Raw genomic sequence first — 15,414 nt, 5'->3', positions numbered from 1 at the left:
CCTCAATTATATTTAAATATTATTTTTCATCTGATGGGTTTTCAGAAATAACTATTTCATTTGTTTTTGATGTAGAGGGTTGATCTATAGGTTGACGTTTTAGTAATGATATTCTTGCTTTGATTTTTAAGTAAACATGTATAATTATTAGTATAATTGATAATATCAATTATATTATATATACTAATTTGCATTATATAATATATATAACTAATAATATCATTATTATAAGTTTGTAACTAATTAAATTAAATATTATATATAATTGAATATAATTATACAAATATTATAATATAAATATATAATTATAATGTATATTATATATTAAATATAATTATTATACATTATTATATTTATAATAATAAATATAAATATAATTATATAATGTATTGTTATTATATACACATATAATATATTATAATTATGTGCACATATAATATACATTTATAAATAATATAAATATATTATTATACAATATTAACAAATTCATAATATATATTATAACAATATAATCATATTTAATTAAATAATTATAATATATATAATATATTATGTATGTGTATATAATAATTATAATTATATTTATTATTATAAATATATTATAATAAGTATACTAATATTATAATAAAATATATAATTATAATTAAATATTGTAATTATATAATATATATTATATATAATTATATATTAATTTTTTAACCGATGGCCGGACGAGCCCTATTTCTAAATAGGAATCAGATTTGGATTTTTTTAAAACCCTCCAGGTTACTAGGGAATTGGGGAACTCTAAATTTTTAGATATGATTCCAAAATTTCAATTCTGATAGTAGTAATACAAATAATAATTATGAAATTTATTCTAATTTTTCATTCCGAAACCCTCTTACCCAACTGACGTAGGTTTTGGAGTATAAAGTGGAATTTGTCCTTGTCCAAATATGTCTCCAAAACCGTCAAATTTACTTTGCGTGCAATCTCGCTATTTTCCCTCTTTATAATTTTCTCCACATCCTGAATTCCATTTTTTGAAATTACCACCAACCCCCTAAGTGCAAAAGATTCCCACAGATAAAATAAAATCCCCAAGAACTGTCCCACATTATGTATTCCCCACATCACCAGCCATGAATCCCAGTCCCCGTCTCCATTCCCATCGTCTCCACCATCTTTCATGGCCATGTCCACTTTCCTCCTCTGCCTCTCTCCGAAACCCCCTCAAAACCCCATTTCAAGAAAGCCCATTTCACCTCTCAAGCACCCCAGCATTTTTATCTCAAGGAGGCTTGGTATTATTTTCACTACCACTTCACTGAGCTCTGTCCTCTCCTTGGCCCTTCAATGCCCTCAAATCCCCCCATCTTCTGCTGCTGAAGCATCATCAACTTCTTTTCTATCAGGAATTGCCAATACCAAATCTTGGTTTCAGTTCTATGGCGATGGATTTGCCATCCGGGTCCCACCTCAGTTTGAAGACATCTTGGAGCCTGAGGTTTGGAACCAATTCTTTTAAGCTTGTTCTTTTTTAAATATTTGTTTAGTAATTCATTGGTATTATTGGACTGATGTCACAGTTTGGTAAGCTGCATTTATGTAACATTTTTTGGTATTCAGTGAAACTCTCCATTTTTAAAAAAAAGCTAGATTAGATCCATTAGGGAACTTTCTTCTCATTCTTTTTTTTAAAGGTTCAAAATGATTTGTTGGAAAAATTAAAAAATAAATTCCGTATGCTTATACAATGATCTTATCCACTCTGTAGAGTTCACATATTACAGTATTCCAACTAGCAAAACTTACTTATGGGAAACTCATGAGATTGACTGTAAAGTTGTTAAGATCAGTAAAAGCCGTAACCTTCCTGAAGCAATTCATTCTAACTCTGAGTTTCTTCAAAATTACAATTATAATGAACAAAATCAAGCTAAAATGAGGACTCTATTCCAAGTTAAAACTGTAATTTGGATTAAATTTGCTGTGGAACATCTTGAAAGGACTTCCATTGCAGCTGAAGCAAATTTCAAAGTTTTCTTTAAGTTTACTGTTTGCTAGTAATGTTTTAGTTTTACCAGCAGATGAATTGTAATCTTGTTTAGTGGCTTTCTTTCTAAATCTTGCAGCTTCCTTTGAATATGTTTTGGTACCAAATACTCACTATTTGGTAAAAGTGCATACTAATCACCAAATGCAGTTATGATGCAGTAACACTATGATATCTCAATTAACCAGCTTCATACGTTTTGATAGTGGTCTTCTGCTAATATCTTAGATATCTCATTTTTGTTAATGTACAGGGTCTAATCTTTTCTGTGTTATAGGATTATAACGCTGGACTGTCTCTGTATGGAGATAAGGCAAAGCCAAAGACTTTTGCTGCGCGATTTGCATCTCCAGATGGGTAATTGTTCTGATGTTTGGTTTCATTTACAATTGCCTTGTCCTGCTTCTTTATTGTTTCACTTGTGAAAAATATCTTTTGAGAACCCCAGAATTTCCAGCAAAATACATAAACTGAAGTGAACACTATAGAATGTAATGACTCTTTCTTATGAACAATTAAGCATGTGATTGAGATTGCTCGTCAAAGATATGGCTCTCAGTTGCAATGGTAATGCAGCTGAGCAGGTTTTATGGGGTTAAGAAGTTAGGTGGAAAATAGTCCCTCTAATTTTGGTAGGTTGGTGTGGAGTGGCACTTAGTAGACATTAACATGCCTGATATTTTCAGGTCTCATTAGAGTGTTTTAGTGATTTTTGATGGGTTTTCAGTATGTGAAGTTGGCTCATTTGGTGACAATATGGTGGCACTTTCTTGCTATCAAGTTTTATGTCTTATCCTGGTTATTCAACTAAAGTAAAGATTTTCTAGAGATCTGATTAATGCAATGTTCTTGGTGTTAACTATGCTTGTGAAATCTAATTCCACTTCTTTCTTGCATAGAGGCCTGCAATAGTATCTGTTCTAGTTGATCAACTGCTTGTGGCAGGAAACATTTACTGATGCCTCTTTGTCCTAACCCTTTCTCGTTATTTGACCTTGTACCATTATAATATTGATTCGTCAAAGTAATTCTTCAAGAATGTTGCTTGCTAGGACTTTGAAATTGCTACACAGTAACTTTCAAGAGAACAAACGTAATATTGGTTCTCTCTTGCCTATTACCTTCCATCCTTCCTTTTAAGCGCAAGTGATGGAGTCCTTTCTCTTTTTGGTAAAATGAATTGCTCTGATATGGTATGCTGCTAATTTGGCTGGGTGACCACCCATTTGTTAGATACTACGGAATGAAAATGGTAATGGATATAAAAATTCCTCAATGTTAATGGTTGTTGGTCAAACCTTTTTAGGTTGTTTGGTTTAATCTCCATGGTTATAGTTTATTTTCCCTCCCTCCCTTCATCAGTCTCATTCTTCCTTCCTTTATCTCTTTTCATAACAAGCTCCCTATTTTATTGCTACTGTCCAACTCCACCTCTAACAGCCAAATGCGTTGCCAGCTAAGGCACCTCCAGCCCTTCTGAAAATGAAATTGAGATCAAACTCAGATTAGTACCCTTGATGTGAAAATTCCTCAATGACAATGGTAATGGATATGAAAATTCCTCGATGTCAATGGGTGTTGGTCAAACCTTTTTAGGTTGTTTGGTTTAATCTCCATCAGTAATGGGTCACAGTTTTTTTTTCCTTCATCAATTTCATTCTTCCTTCCTTTATCTGTTTCCATAGCAAGCTTCCTCTTTCATTGCTACTGTCCAACTCCACCTCTAACAGACAAGTGTGCTGCCAGCTAAGGCACCTCCAGCCCTTCTCAAAATGAAATTGAGATCAAACTCAGATTAGTACCCTTGATGTGGAAGAGGTAAATCTGAATTAATATAACTCAAAGTAGGCCATAGAATATAAGACAAACTTATAAAATTTAGATTGACACCTACTGCACCAAAGTTGAAACAAATACCAGACTCATGAAATTTAGCCCGTTAACCAAAACAACCATGACCACTGCCACAAAATCTTCACTGCCATGTTGCCATGTTGTTATGCATTGTAATTAGGAGGTGCCAAAGAGAAGGGAAATCAATGAGAATTCAGGAGTTAAGAGCCCAAAAGAGAAGGGGATATTGCTGAGAATTTCAGGAGGGAAGAGGCCAAAAGAAGGGGAAATTGATGAGAGTTTCCAGGCGGTGAGGGGAAGGGGTGCATCACTGGAGAAAGAAACTTGGAAGAGATCCACTGTTGTGTTCTTTTTTCCTTTTTCTTTTTTGTTTTTGTTTGCACTTCAAATTCTTTTATGGGCTGAAAGTGCCTATGCCCAATTTGGTCTATAATGGCCATTGCCTAATTTTAGGTTTTTTGAAAGTGATAGATACATATCCATAGAGCTAAACTAAACATCATGTATGGGTGTCAATACCAGCTATACCCAGTGGGGAGTGTCAAAACCCGTGAACCAAATGGAAGGCAAGACTTTTTGAGTCCAGGAATCCCTATGCTTATTAGCTTTTAGCTTGTATATTTTTGTTTTGGCCCTTACGATAAAGGCTTAGTACTAAACTTTGACCACTCCTCCAACAGTCACTGCCACCTTCTTTTCCCAACAGGCATAAGGATTGTCATTTCAGCTTGTTCTTCTTGGTTGTTTCTAGGAGTCTGGTTATTGTACCATACTTGGTGACTTAAGAGGAGATAGAGAACCTTGTTTTCCTGACCTCAGTCCTTTTCTCTTGGACTGCCTTGTCTTTCTGGCTGCCTTTTGGATTGAAAATTTTTCACAAAGGCAATATCAATATCAAATTACTGACATATGGCTGTGGAAGAAGAGATTTAGAAAATGGTATTTTCCATTGGCTTTCGGCTGAGTGACTGATTTATATAGATACGTCTCCTTGCAAGAAAGGGCTTTGAATTCATGTCTTTATGTTGTCTGCCCCTCCATCATCCAGCGCCTAAAAGGAACCTAGTTAGTTGTTGCAGCCCTTCTAAAGTATTTTAAGTTGGATCAGAATCTGAATGTATTGAAGCTTGTATAGAAGAAATCAATGTGAAAATGTTCTTGGCATTCTCAAGTTATTACTTTGGGAAAAATGAACAGTTGAGACAACAGAATGTTTCTGAGTTGCTAATATTACAAAGTTTAACTTTTGCCTTCTTCAGGAATTTATGTTTGGTTTGCCATAAATTCCCCTGGTGATTGATCAGACAGGATTTTGAGTGAATTTTAAGGGCTTGAGTACATTCTGTAGCATCTCTATGTTTCCATTATCACTTTACTCGCTTGATCATCTACCTTTTCATCTTCCTTCACCATTCCATGTAATGGTAATTTTTTAATTTTTTTTAAGTTACTGGAGTTTTAGACTTGAATTTGTGTTCATTAACAATCAATTTTTACACTTTTGGCTTGTGATCCAGATCCGAAGTGTTAAGTGTTGTCATTCGCCCTTCTAATCAACTGAAGATCACATTCTTAGAGGTTGGTAAGTGGAATTATAGTGCTTACTCTGAATTAATTTCAGTAACACCAGAAACTGATTTACTTTTGTCCCTCTTATTGTTTTATTGTCGCATTTGAAGCATCTACTTTCTGGTAGTTGAGCTAGATAAGAAGATGTTCCAAAACAGAAAATTCTTTGGCTGCCTACGCATTGAGAAACTAAGCTAACATTGCCTTTTGTTTCCGTCAAGATAACTATCATGTGCTGTCATTTCTCTTTGCCAAATGATCATTTTCAAAGGAAAGGCTTTTGAGGGGTAGTCTATACCTCTATTTTATGTGAGCAGAGCAATTCATGCTTTCAAGTACCACTTTGTGTTTCTCAATAATTTAGAGGCGAGCTTTTGGAAGAAAGGAGAGCAAAGGGGATGGGGATAGCGAGAATCAAACTTTCATTTTAAGACAAAAAATTGAAGACTCTTAATAAGTGCTCTATGTTCAATTCTTGCAAAATGGAACCTTTTCTTTTAATATATATCCTATTGCATGTATTTGGTTATCATGTAGCAAAAATGGAAGAAAAGTTAGTTCATGCCCATCTGAAGCCTTTCTTTGGGATATTCAAGTATTTACTAATGTTGTTTGAGTAAACACGCGTCGCCATGCTGGGTCCAAATAGATGGTTGTTTTTTGGGATTTTGTATAAAACTTCACTATAGATCACGACATTGGTTTTAGGAATTTTTCCATAATTGATGAATTTTTGAAAGCACTCCCTCCCCCACACCCCCCCTCCACCAACCCACCACCCTCACTTCTCCTCCCCACCTCATCTTTCCCCCTATCCACCAACTTCGCCCCTTCTCCTTCCCCTCTTCTCCTCCACTTCTCCTCCTTCCCCATATCCACCACCCCCTCCCCACTTTGCCCCTTCTACCATCCAAGCCACCATTCCCACCCCACTTTCCCCCTCCACTCCCTCTTTCCCTCCTCACCCCTTCCTCTAAAAGAGGGGAAAAAAGGGGGTGGATGTGGCCGCTTTGGTGGTGGAGGGGAAAAGAACAGAAGGGAAGAGAAAAGTAGGAGGGAGGGGGTAGAAGAAGCGGTGGCAGAAAAGGAGGGAAAGAGTGGCAGAGAGGGGGTCAAGAGTGGTAGGGAGGAGGTGGGCTGGTGGACTATGTTACTTGGACTCTTCATTTGACTCCAAAGTACCCGTGTTGACATGACCTAACGCTGGTGCCAGTATGGGATACAAGTTTGACACGTCAAAAACTTTGACTTTTGTGAGACGTGATGTTGATGGGGAGGAGACATGGTTGAGAAAACTCATGGATATAGAAGACTTGTTACACTGGAATCCTTAATGAGCTATGATTTAGAATTCTCCAATCTTTATTGGGCTATAACTTGTATGTTTGGCTATACTCTATAAATCACATAGGCAAATTTCTTAAATTAATGCCGAAAAATAAATTTGTCCCTCATTTCTTCGATCCGTTTCTCAATCTAGTGCACCAAACTTAAATTTTTATTTCATTCTTTTGAAATAGTGTGCTCACATCTCATAAAATTATATTTGCATTTCAATCCCTAGATAGAGACTTAAATATAAATAACCGTGAGAGGGTGTGCGATACCTCTCATAAGTACAATCCATTAGAGGTACTTCACACTGCTCTATGTGGCACCTCACAATATTAAAAAAATTTCCATTAATGATTTTAAAAAATATTGCCCTATTATAGCCGTTGCAATATATATATATATATTTAAAAATCATTTGAGGTGCAAGACTGCACTGATGGAATTTTTTTTTATGTTGCAAGTGTGCAGCACCTCTAACAGATTGTAATTGTGAATGATGTGGCATATCTCACGGTCATTAAAAAAAATTTTCATTTCAATTCAAGGATTGAAATGCAAATACAATTTTGTGAGAGGTGCCACATACAATGTTTCAAAAAAATTATTTAAATAGATGTGGCATCACTAGATTGAGAAATGGATTGGAGATTTCCTCATTTAAGGGACAAATTTATTTTTTAGTATTAATTTAAGAAATTTGCCAAATCATATGTTTACTAGAAATTTTGCTGTACCCCTGTACTGGTGTTTTGAGTCCTTAGAAGTGTCCGCATATCCTAATTTTAGGGTTAATTCCTTTGAATATCGGTGAAAAAAAATTGCACATATGTTGTTCTGACAGGATTTTCTTCAACTATACCTGCCGTGTTTTGTAAATGTAGGGTTGGGAAAATATTTTTTTAAAAAAATAAAATCTAAAGGCTACCGGGCTGACTCAGCTCGACAGCCTAGGTAATTTTTTTTTTGAAAAAATTGAATGACTCAGCCCGGCAGAAATGATGCCAAAGAAAAAAAGGATGAAATCTGTAGGGCATGTTAGGTGATTCTTTTCAAAAAGAAAGCTGGCCCTGCATGTAGCAGCTGCCACTTGTGCCCGGAAGACTGTTCAGGGACTAGGGAGGCATGTAGTAACCACCACTTGTGCCCAGAAGACTGTTTATAGTTTTCTTAATAAGTGCTAACCATTTTTTAGCTGGCCCATTGTCTTCTGTACCCAAGACATTACTAGCGTTTAAAGGAACAATTTCTTGAAACCTAAATGTCCAAGGGATTAGAGAGGAGTACTCATGAAATTTGGTTACTTAATTTAGATGTCATTAGAGATAATCAAGGGCGATCTGTTTGTTGATCAAACTCACCCGAGAACGTAGATGTCAGTAGGAGGTGATGCACGTAGCCGGTATTCTAGATTCAAATTTTCCCAAGCTTGCCGTGCTTAGTCAGCTTGGCAGCCTTCAGGTGTTTTTTTAAAAAAAGAATTTTCCCAAGTTGGCAGGCAGAGTTGAAGAAAAGCACCCTATCAGAACAATATTTGTGCGATTTTTTCATTGATATTCAAAAGAATCAGCCTAATTTTAGATAGTTGACGAATTAGACACTTAAATACATACTTGAATTCAACACTCGTACCCAACTCCTAGTAACGTAGGTGGTGGAAGTGGGAATGGCGGTAGAAGAAGGAATGGATGTGGGTTTTTTGGTCTTTTTGGGTGTTTTCATTGGTGATTTTTATAAAACTTGAGTGTTTTTACAAGTTACTGTAGATAGTGTTTAAATAAAACTTTTGCGCATCTAAAACAAGACTAAAACACGCCAAACCCCCCACCCCGACATATTTTAGCATACTGGAAGCTCACACCTTAAAATTTGTGCAATTTAGAAAAATAGATTTAGCAAGGGAACTAAAAAGAAAATGACGTAAAAAAAGGAGTGAAAATTATTGGATGTTGTTGTTATTAGGTAGCCATGTGATAGTAGCATGTGATTGAGCATATTTTTGGTACAATCAAAAGGTGTAACACCAAAGTTGCTCATGCCTTATGTTTATTGATATATAGGCAAAAGTAGTTTTTGAATGTTTTCTAGGTCTTTTCAAATTTATTCTAGAGGATTCATGAAAGTATATATGCCATGTTTTTTCTTATGTGGTGTAACCCTAGTTACTACCATTGATGAGTTTGGATTCAAGTTGAGCTTATATAGCTAATATTTGTACTGAGTGTCCTAATGATGCCCAAATGTATTAGGTTTCAATTAAATGAAAAGATTTGAGCATAGCGGATTTAGGCATTTGGTGGAGCGGGAGAGGAGGTGCTCTAGAGGGGAGTAAGTTCTTTCATCATTATGATTGATGTTATTGGAATGTTGAATCTCTTGAAACATGGACAAACAGTGGGCCTGTATTGGCTTTCATTGTAGGAAAATTCTTAGGTAGACCTTGGTCCATGGGCCTTGGGATTTGGTGTGTTTGCGGTTGCAAGTGCACAATGGGTGGCCTAAACCGGGTCAGCTCAACTCGGTCCGATTTGGGTCGTTCATTTCAAATTCCTTTTTTCTTCTTCATCAACGCAAAGAACATCTTCCTCATCTATCCCAGGTGTGTTCTTACCAAAGAACAAACATAGGGGTCCGTTTGTTTCGGGTGAAAATGTTTTTCAGGAAAATATTTTCCTAATTTCCCGTGTTTGGTTGCACAAAAGTTACTTAAAATATTTTTCTATGTAAAATATTTTTCCAGTGGAATTGATGCAATAAGGGACACCACGTTCCAGACCAATCCCTGTCAATTCGGGCGAACTAAAACCTCCGCAAGGGAATCCTGATCAGGAGCCGTACCCACATCTTGTCGAGACTAATCAGGAGCCGTGCCTACATCTTGTCGAGGCGGAACCTCTTGCGGAGGTTGTAGTTTGTCCGAATTGACACCGACCAAGTGGTGGGACTGGTCTGTGAGTGCGAATAGGGGCTGTTCGAAAAAGTAGAATGCTGCATTGTGCTTAGTCCAGTTGAGGAGATCCACGCGATCTGGTGCATTTAAGTAGTCATGATACGAAGAATTGAGACCAGGATTGCAGAGTACAATGGTTGGAATTTCCCTTTTTATTTTTCTTGGTTTGGCATATTTGCAATTGGATGACCAATCTCGTTGTGCCTCTAGGAATTCTTTCCAGTGTTTGAGAAACTGAGGGTTTACGTTATCTATGATGTTATACCACGCATTGTCACAGTGATGGGTCAGATCAATATGGCTTGCATAGTAATTGTGTGCCTGAAGATTGAAACTTCTAGCCCAACATGTTTTACCTGTTCGATTTGAGCCTTCGATTATTATGGACATGCACCTGTGTGGTTTGTTAGCAGGCCCAATTACATTTTGAGTGGCCCAATTTATCAAGAACGTAGGAACGCGTTCGGCTTGAGGGAAGAGAGCCATGTATGGTTCTGGTGGCTTCTGGAATATTCTGTCGAGATTACTCGATAATTTGTCATAGTGAATGATGAATGATCGAGGATCGCCCTTCTTGATGACATCAAGGGTCATTCCCTTGTCGTCCCTGGCAAGCGCAGTGGCATATACCTCCCTCGTTTCGTCAGATGAGAATCTGCTCCGGCCATCTGGTCGGAAGTTTCCCCATTCGACAAAGTCTCAGTATTTTGATATGTAATTCCTAACTGCGGATAAATTCCTTGCGCCTTGAACATTTGGATGGAACATTGAATTTGAATTGGGTGATTTGATATCGAAGAACCTTGCAGATTCAGTGCGAAATTTACCTGTGAATTGAATCAGACAATGTAGATGAGGAGATCCATTTTGGTGGGTTTCTTGAGCAACTCGTATGTAAATGGGAGAAATAGGGAACTGGATGTTCCTAATTGCATCTAATGCTTGTTCTTCAACAAATCCTTGACATCCCACTATAGATCGTGGTTGGCCTAGGAGTTTTCCTCCAGTTTAACTCAAAAGGAGTCAAAATCCCTTTTTATATGGGTTTAACATTATAAATGAAGCACTAGTGGTTATTTAGGTGGACTTGGCCATAATCTGCACCTTTTGACATCCCACTATAGACCGTGGTTGGCCTAGGAGTTTTCCTCCAGTTTAACCCAATAATCCTAACTCAAAAGGAGTCAAAATCCCTTTTTATATGGGTTTAACATCATAAATGAAGCGTTAGTGGTTATTTAGGTGGACTTGGCCATAATCTGCACCTTGTTTGAAGCATGTAAGTTACTGTAAAACTTTGTCAATGAAGAGCAAGAGTGATTACTAAGAAAGTAAGAATATTTGCTCAAGATTACTAAGAATATTTGCTCAAGAAGTAATCTCTAAGTGATATAACTATTTCCCCTCTTATGTGATTTGGGAAATATATAGAAAGAGCAACCCACCTTTTCTTTTCTGCAGTTGGCATCCTTGTATTTGTCAAACTTTGGTTGGCTTCAATTCATTTGTGCTAGATGTGGCATAATTTGGTTATGGGCATGGCCAATTCATTGTTCCCTTGTTTCTGTTGAGTTTAAAATGGGTGCTATGGCACCAATAGCACTCAAGAAAAAAGAACTATGGCTTGATCTTAAATTGAGATTTGAGAATAGGAATAAAATAGTCCAGCCGAGTTACACAGTCTGTACCATATGTGACATTGACACCTAATTTTTATGTTCTGAGGGTATTCCATGTGCAATAAGAATTTAGCATGTTGTTCGTGTGCAACCAAGTCTGAACTTGGATTTTGGCCAATATATTCAAGTTTACAATTCTGGTGGTTTGAGCAATCATGATAACCTGTCCCCATACATAGTAAGGTTAGTTTTCTAATCCTCCTACAAAACATAAAAGTTGTCCATTTCTAAAAGCATGAACAACCCCTTTTGGCACATCATACTTCTTTCTGGCACCCTTGATTTTTTCCTGCAAAGGGGAAACTCATATGGAGAATATGGGTAATATTTAAAGCATACAGACATCTGATTAACTTATATATTGAGTTTGCCCCACAAGGTGAACATACCCATACATGCCTTAGTTTGTATCATACTTCCATATGTATATGTATTATGCACAACCTTTCCAGATTGAGGCATAAGACATAGGAGAAGCATAAGCAAGCATACCAAACCGAAAATTGTTCCATTTGTCAAACAAGGCACTATGTGACAAGATGCTAAAGTCGCCCCCCCCCCCCACCACCACCACCACCACCAAAAAATCTTTTGGAGTTCTGGAGCTTCTTTCACAATAAAAACTCATTTCAAATCTGACACATCCTTGGAGGAGAGAAGCTTGTCTTACAAACAGTAAACTTGAAAGCTGTCAAAAAGTGTCCTGCCATTTCTGTCACTTGATTGCATACTTCTTTAACATTGCTTTCATTTGCATGCATCAAAATGATGTGATATGTAGTGTAATGCATGCAATGTTGTAATAAATTATTCCATGGTTAGTATGAAGTAATTTGACAAAAGCTGCAGAATATTTTATCATACTTTAGCTTTCTGTTTTTGTAAAAGGAGATTTTCATTGCCACAAGAGAGTTCTTGAGCTCTTGTATGTGGGGCTTCGAGCTTGATCCAGTGCTTGCTAACTCCTACTCCCTGGAGGAGATAATCCCCTTTCACTAAAGCAAAAGCTCTCAGGATCTGCTACTTTTGTAGCATTATCGCAAGTAAAAGGTACTAAAGACTAAAAATGAGATAATTTAAGTATCTGAGCTCATCAGACATTGATTTGTCCAATTAGCTTCATCATGAAATGTTGACAATGATGTCAATCTTTTAGAAACCAATCTGAAAATGCTTCTCTTTCACCTTAAGCAAAAATGAGTATATGACTGGCAGGTGTTCAGTGTCAAATAAGTATATGATTTCTGAGTTCCTTTTTATAAAGCTGGAACTTGAAGCTGTATACGTATGAGTTCCTTTCTACTGCTTCAAAGACCCATACAAAGTTTTCAATTTCTAGCTGCTACCACTTGATGACTAAGGTGAATGACTGATCTAAAGAAAGTAATTGGAATGTCATGGGGAGGTGGTGAGAAGTTGGATAGCTTTTGCCTGCTTATTTGCAGCTGCAATTTGACAACATAATGGTAGCAAACATCCAAGGCTTATGCAGCTGGACTTCGACAGCATACTTGTAGGCAATAAAGCTTGTATCGCAGCTTCTGTTGGCTGTAGATGGGAAATTACTGGAATCAAGATTGAAGTAAGGTCCATCAATATTTGTTGTTGTACTTTTGAGGTGTGGAGGAAGAGGAATTAAGGTGTTGGGTGTGAACTGCAAACGGAAAGAAGAAAAGTAATCATGAGGAGGAAAACAGAAGTTGCTTTCTTATAAATTAACTTTAAAGCTGATTTTTGACAAATCGATTTCTATTTTACAGAAATCAATCAAAACCAGCAATGGTTGCTTGACTTTGATACGAAAAGCAATATTGGTGTAAATAACTCATGTCTTTAGCTATTTCCGTTTTTCATTTTTTGTGCATATGCAAAAAACCTTTTTGGAAAGGGAACAGATTGTGCAGTCCTGTTACCAAATTTACAATTGGCTTCTTATAATTTTTTGAGCAGGCCAAAGATGTTACTGATTTAGGCTCCATAAAGGAGGCTGCTAAAATATTTGTTCCAGGTATTTTGGTATTAGTTGATTTACCTGCTTTTTACTTTCGAGCAAAGGCCTGAACATCATTCCATTCATCAAGATAATTCATGGTCTATCCCTCAGATCTTTCTTGCATTTTCAGAAGTGACTTGTCTGTTTTTTGGTGTTGATATTTCAATTCCGAACATGGCCTGGCAGGTGGAGCAACCCTTTATTCTGCCCGCACAATAAAAATAAAGGAGGATGAAGGATTTAGGTAAGAACAGGTTTCTTAAAGCATATCAGTACACATTGCTATCCTGTTTATGAATGCATTCTAAATACTATACGAGAGAAAAACATTAAACTTTAAAAGGTGTAAATGGAAAATTTGGATTTTCGTCAACCATAGAAGTACCTGTTTTTCTTTCTTCCCTGCACTTTCAGACTAGAAAGCTTTCTTGACTTCAATATCTTTACAGGAAAACCATCTCTCATTACTGTTATTCCTGCAATTTAAGTATAACTGTGTCCTTATATCTTTCCATAATATTTGCATTTCAGGACTTACTACTTCTATGAGTTTGGTAGCGATGAGCAACATGTTGCACTTGTAGCTGCTGTAAATAGTGGAAAAGTATGTTTGCTTCGATTCTCTTAAATAGCTTTGATTCTTTTTGTCCTGAAAAATTAGAGTGCTCATTCTGCTGCTGCTTAGTGCACTTTTGTAATTTCATCTCTCACTATTGCTTGCAGATCACTGGATTCAACAATTTCCTGAATGAATTAAATTATCCTCTAATCTTGAATTTATGTTTCTCTTCTTAACTAACTTTTTTTACTTATTTGGTGTGCATTTGTTTCATCAATATTCTTGTCTGCTTTAAATGTTTTAGGCCATTATTGCTGGAGCTACTGCACCACAGCACAAGTGGAATGATGATGGTGTGAAGCTTCGTTCTGCTGCTGTCTCGTTGACAGTCTTATAGCCTATAATCTGGTGCTAAGATTTCTTCATAAACCGGATTTCCTTTTGACTAGGACAAAGAAGATGCTACAGATAACAGCTGAAAGTAAATACCGACACTGTCATCAGTCATCTCAAGCCTTTTCAGTAATAGGCATTATGAATAATTTCTGCTGAGGATGCCTGTTATAGGCAAAAACTTTCTTCTTTGCCATAGCAGCATGTAGGAGTAGGGATATATACATGTGTTGTATGCATATGTCGAGAGATTTACTTAAGCTGGAAAGGGGCCTAAATTTTTTTGGTGGTTGTAGTTTCAAACAGCAAGCTGAGAATGATTGGTCCTTTCTTTTTTGGGTGCTGAGATTTTTGTTAGTAGGCTAGTTATTATATCTTGTCAGCTCCAAGACATGTAATCAACTTTTCATGACTTCAAATTTTCATCTTCATTGGTTGTTATGTTTGCTTCTTTTAGGAGTCAAGGGTGGATCTTTCTAAAATTTGTGCGGACATTGGTGAAGGAGACCAAACAAACCACTGTATTATTAGCAAAAAGCCTGCCATTTCATTAATTTCTTCTTCCCCAAAGGCTTGTTTATCTTAATTATTTTTTTGGAGTGGCTGTAAAATCATGTTTGAATCTTTGACGTGCATAAGAATCTGTCTAAGACTCAGGCATATTATTACGTTATAAATAAATATTTCATAGATATAAAACTCAATCATGCGATACTGTACATTTGTCCTCTTTAACTCAGCATTACTGCACACGACCTGAACTCTCTGATGTTAGATGAATCCTTAAAAGGTTTTTGCATCAGGCTGCTGCTTTTCTTGTTTTCTTCTCACTGTTATTACCAAGGTTTGAACCCATCACAGGTTTTGCACGTTGCCTTTAATTGGAGTTAGCTTATTGAAAAACAAAGGCGAGAGGGGGAGTGTGGAAGATAGATCCTTAATCATTACATTGATTTCTTTCTCATTTGGAGTTATCAAATTGCACAGGAAACTATACTATTCAGCTTAAGCTGACCGAGGAGAGAATTACATGCTTAATGCTCGTAC

General features: G+C 36.5%; 1 protein-coding gene across 2 annotated transcripts; it reads left to right on the top strand.

Annotated features, from left to right (window-relative positions):
- Positions 1-1,121: 1,121 nt before the first annotated feature.
- Positions 1,122-14,816, top strand: LOC113762043. 2 transcript variants are annotated; one of them, XM_027305287.1, is made up of 7 exons: positions 1,122-1,489; positions 2,316-2,395; positions 5,410-5,470; positions 13,373-13,430; positions 13,602-13,659; positions 13,947-14,019; positions 14,279-14,816. In XM_027305287.1, exons 1-7 carry the CDS (start codon positions 1,172-1,174, stop codon positions 14,369-14,371), a joined length of 741 nt encoding a protein of 246 aa, XP_027161088.1. In that variant the 5' UTR covers positions 1,122-1,171; the 3' UTR covers positions 14,372-14,816. The 2 variants fall into 2 exon arrangements, with proteins under 2 accessions (XP_027161088.1, XP_027161089.1); XM_027305288.1 differs by lacking the exon at positions 13,373-13,430 and having other exon boundaries at positions 5,410-5,474.
- Positions 14,817-15,414: the final 598 nt, after the last annotated feature.

This window comes from Coffea eugenioides, chromosome 2, assembly GCF_003713205.1.
Source record: "Coffea eugenioides isolate CCC68of chromosome 2, Ceug_1.0, whole genome shotgun sequence".
In the NCBI taxonomy this organism is placed as follows: domain Eukaryota; kingdom Viridiplantae; phylum Streptophyta; class Magnoliopsida; order Gentianales; family Rubiaceae; genus Coffea; species Coffea eugenioides.
This window is presented reverse-complemented; position numbering and strand designations above follow the sequence as displayed.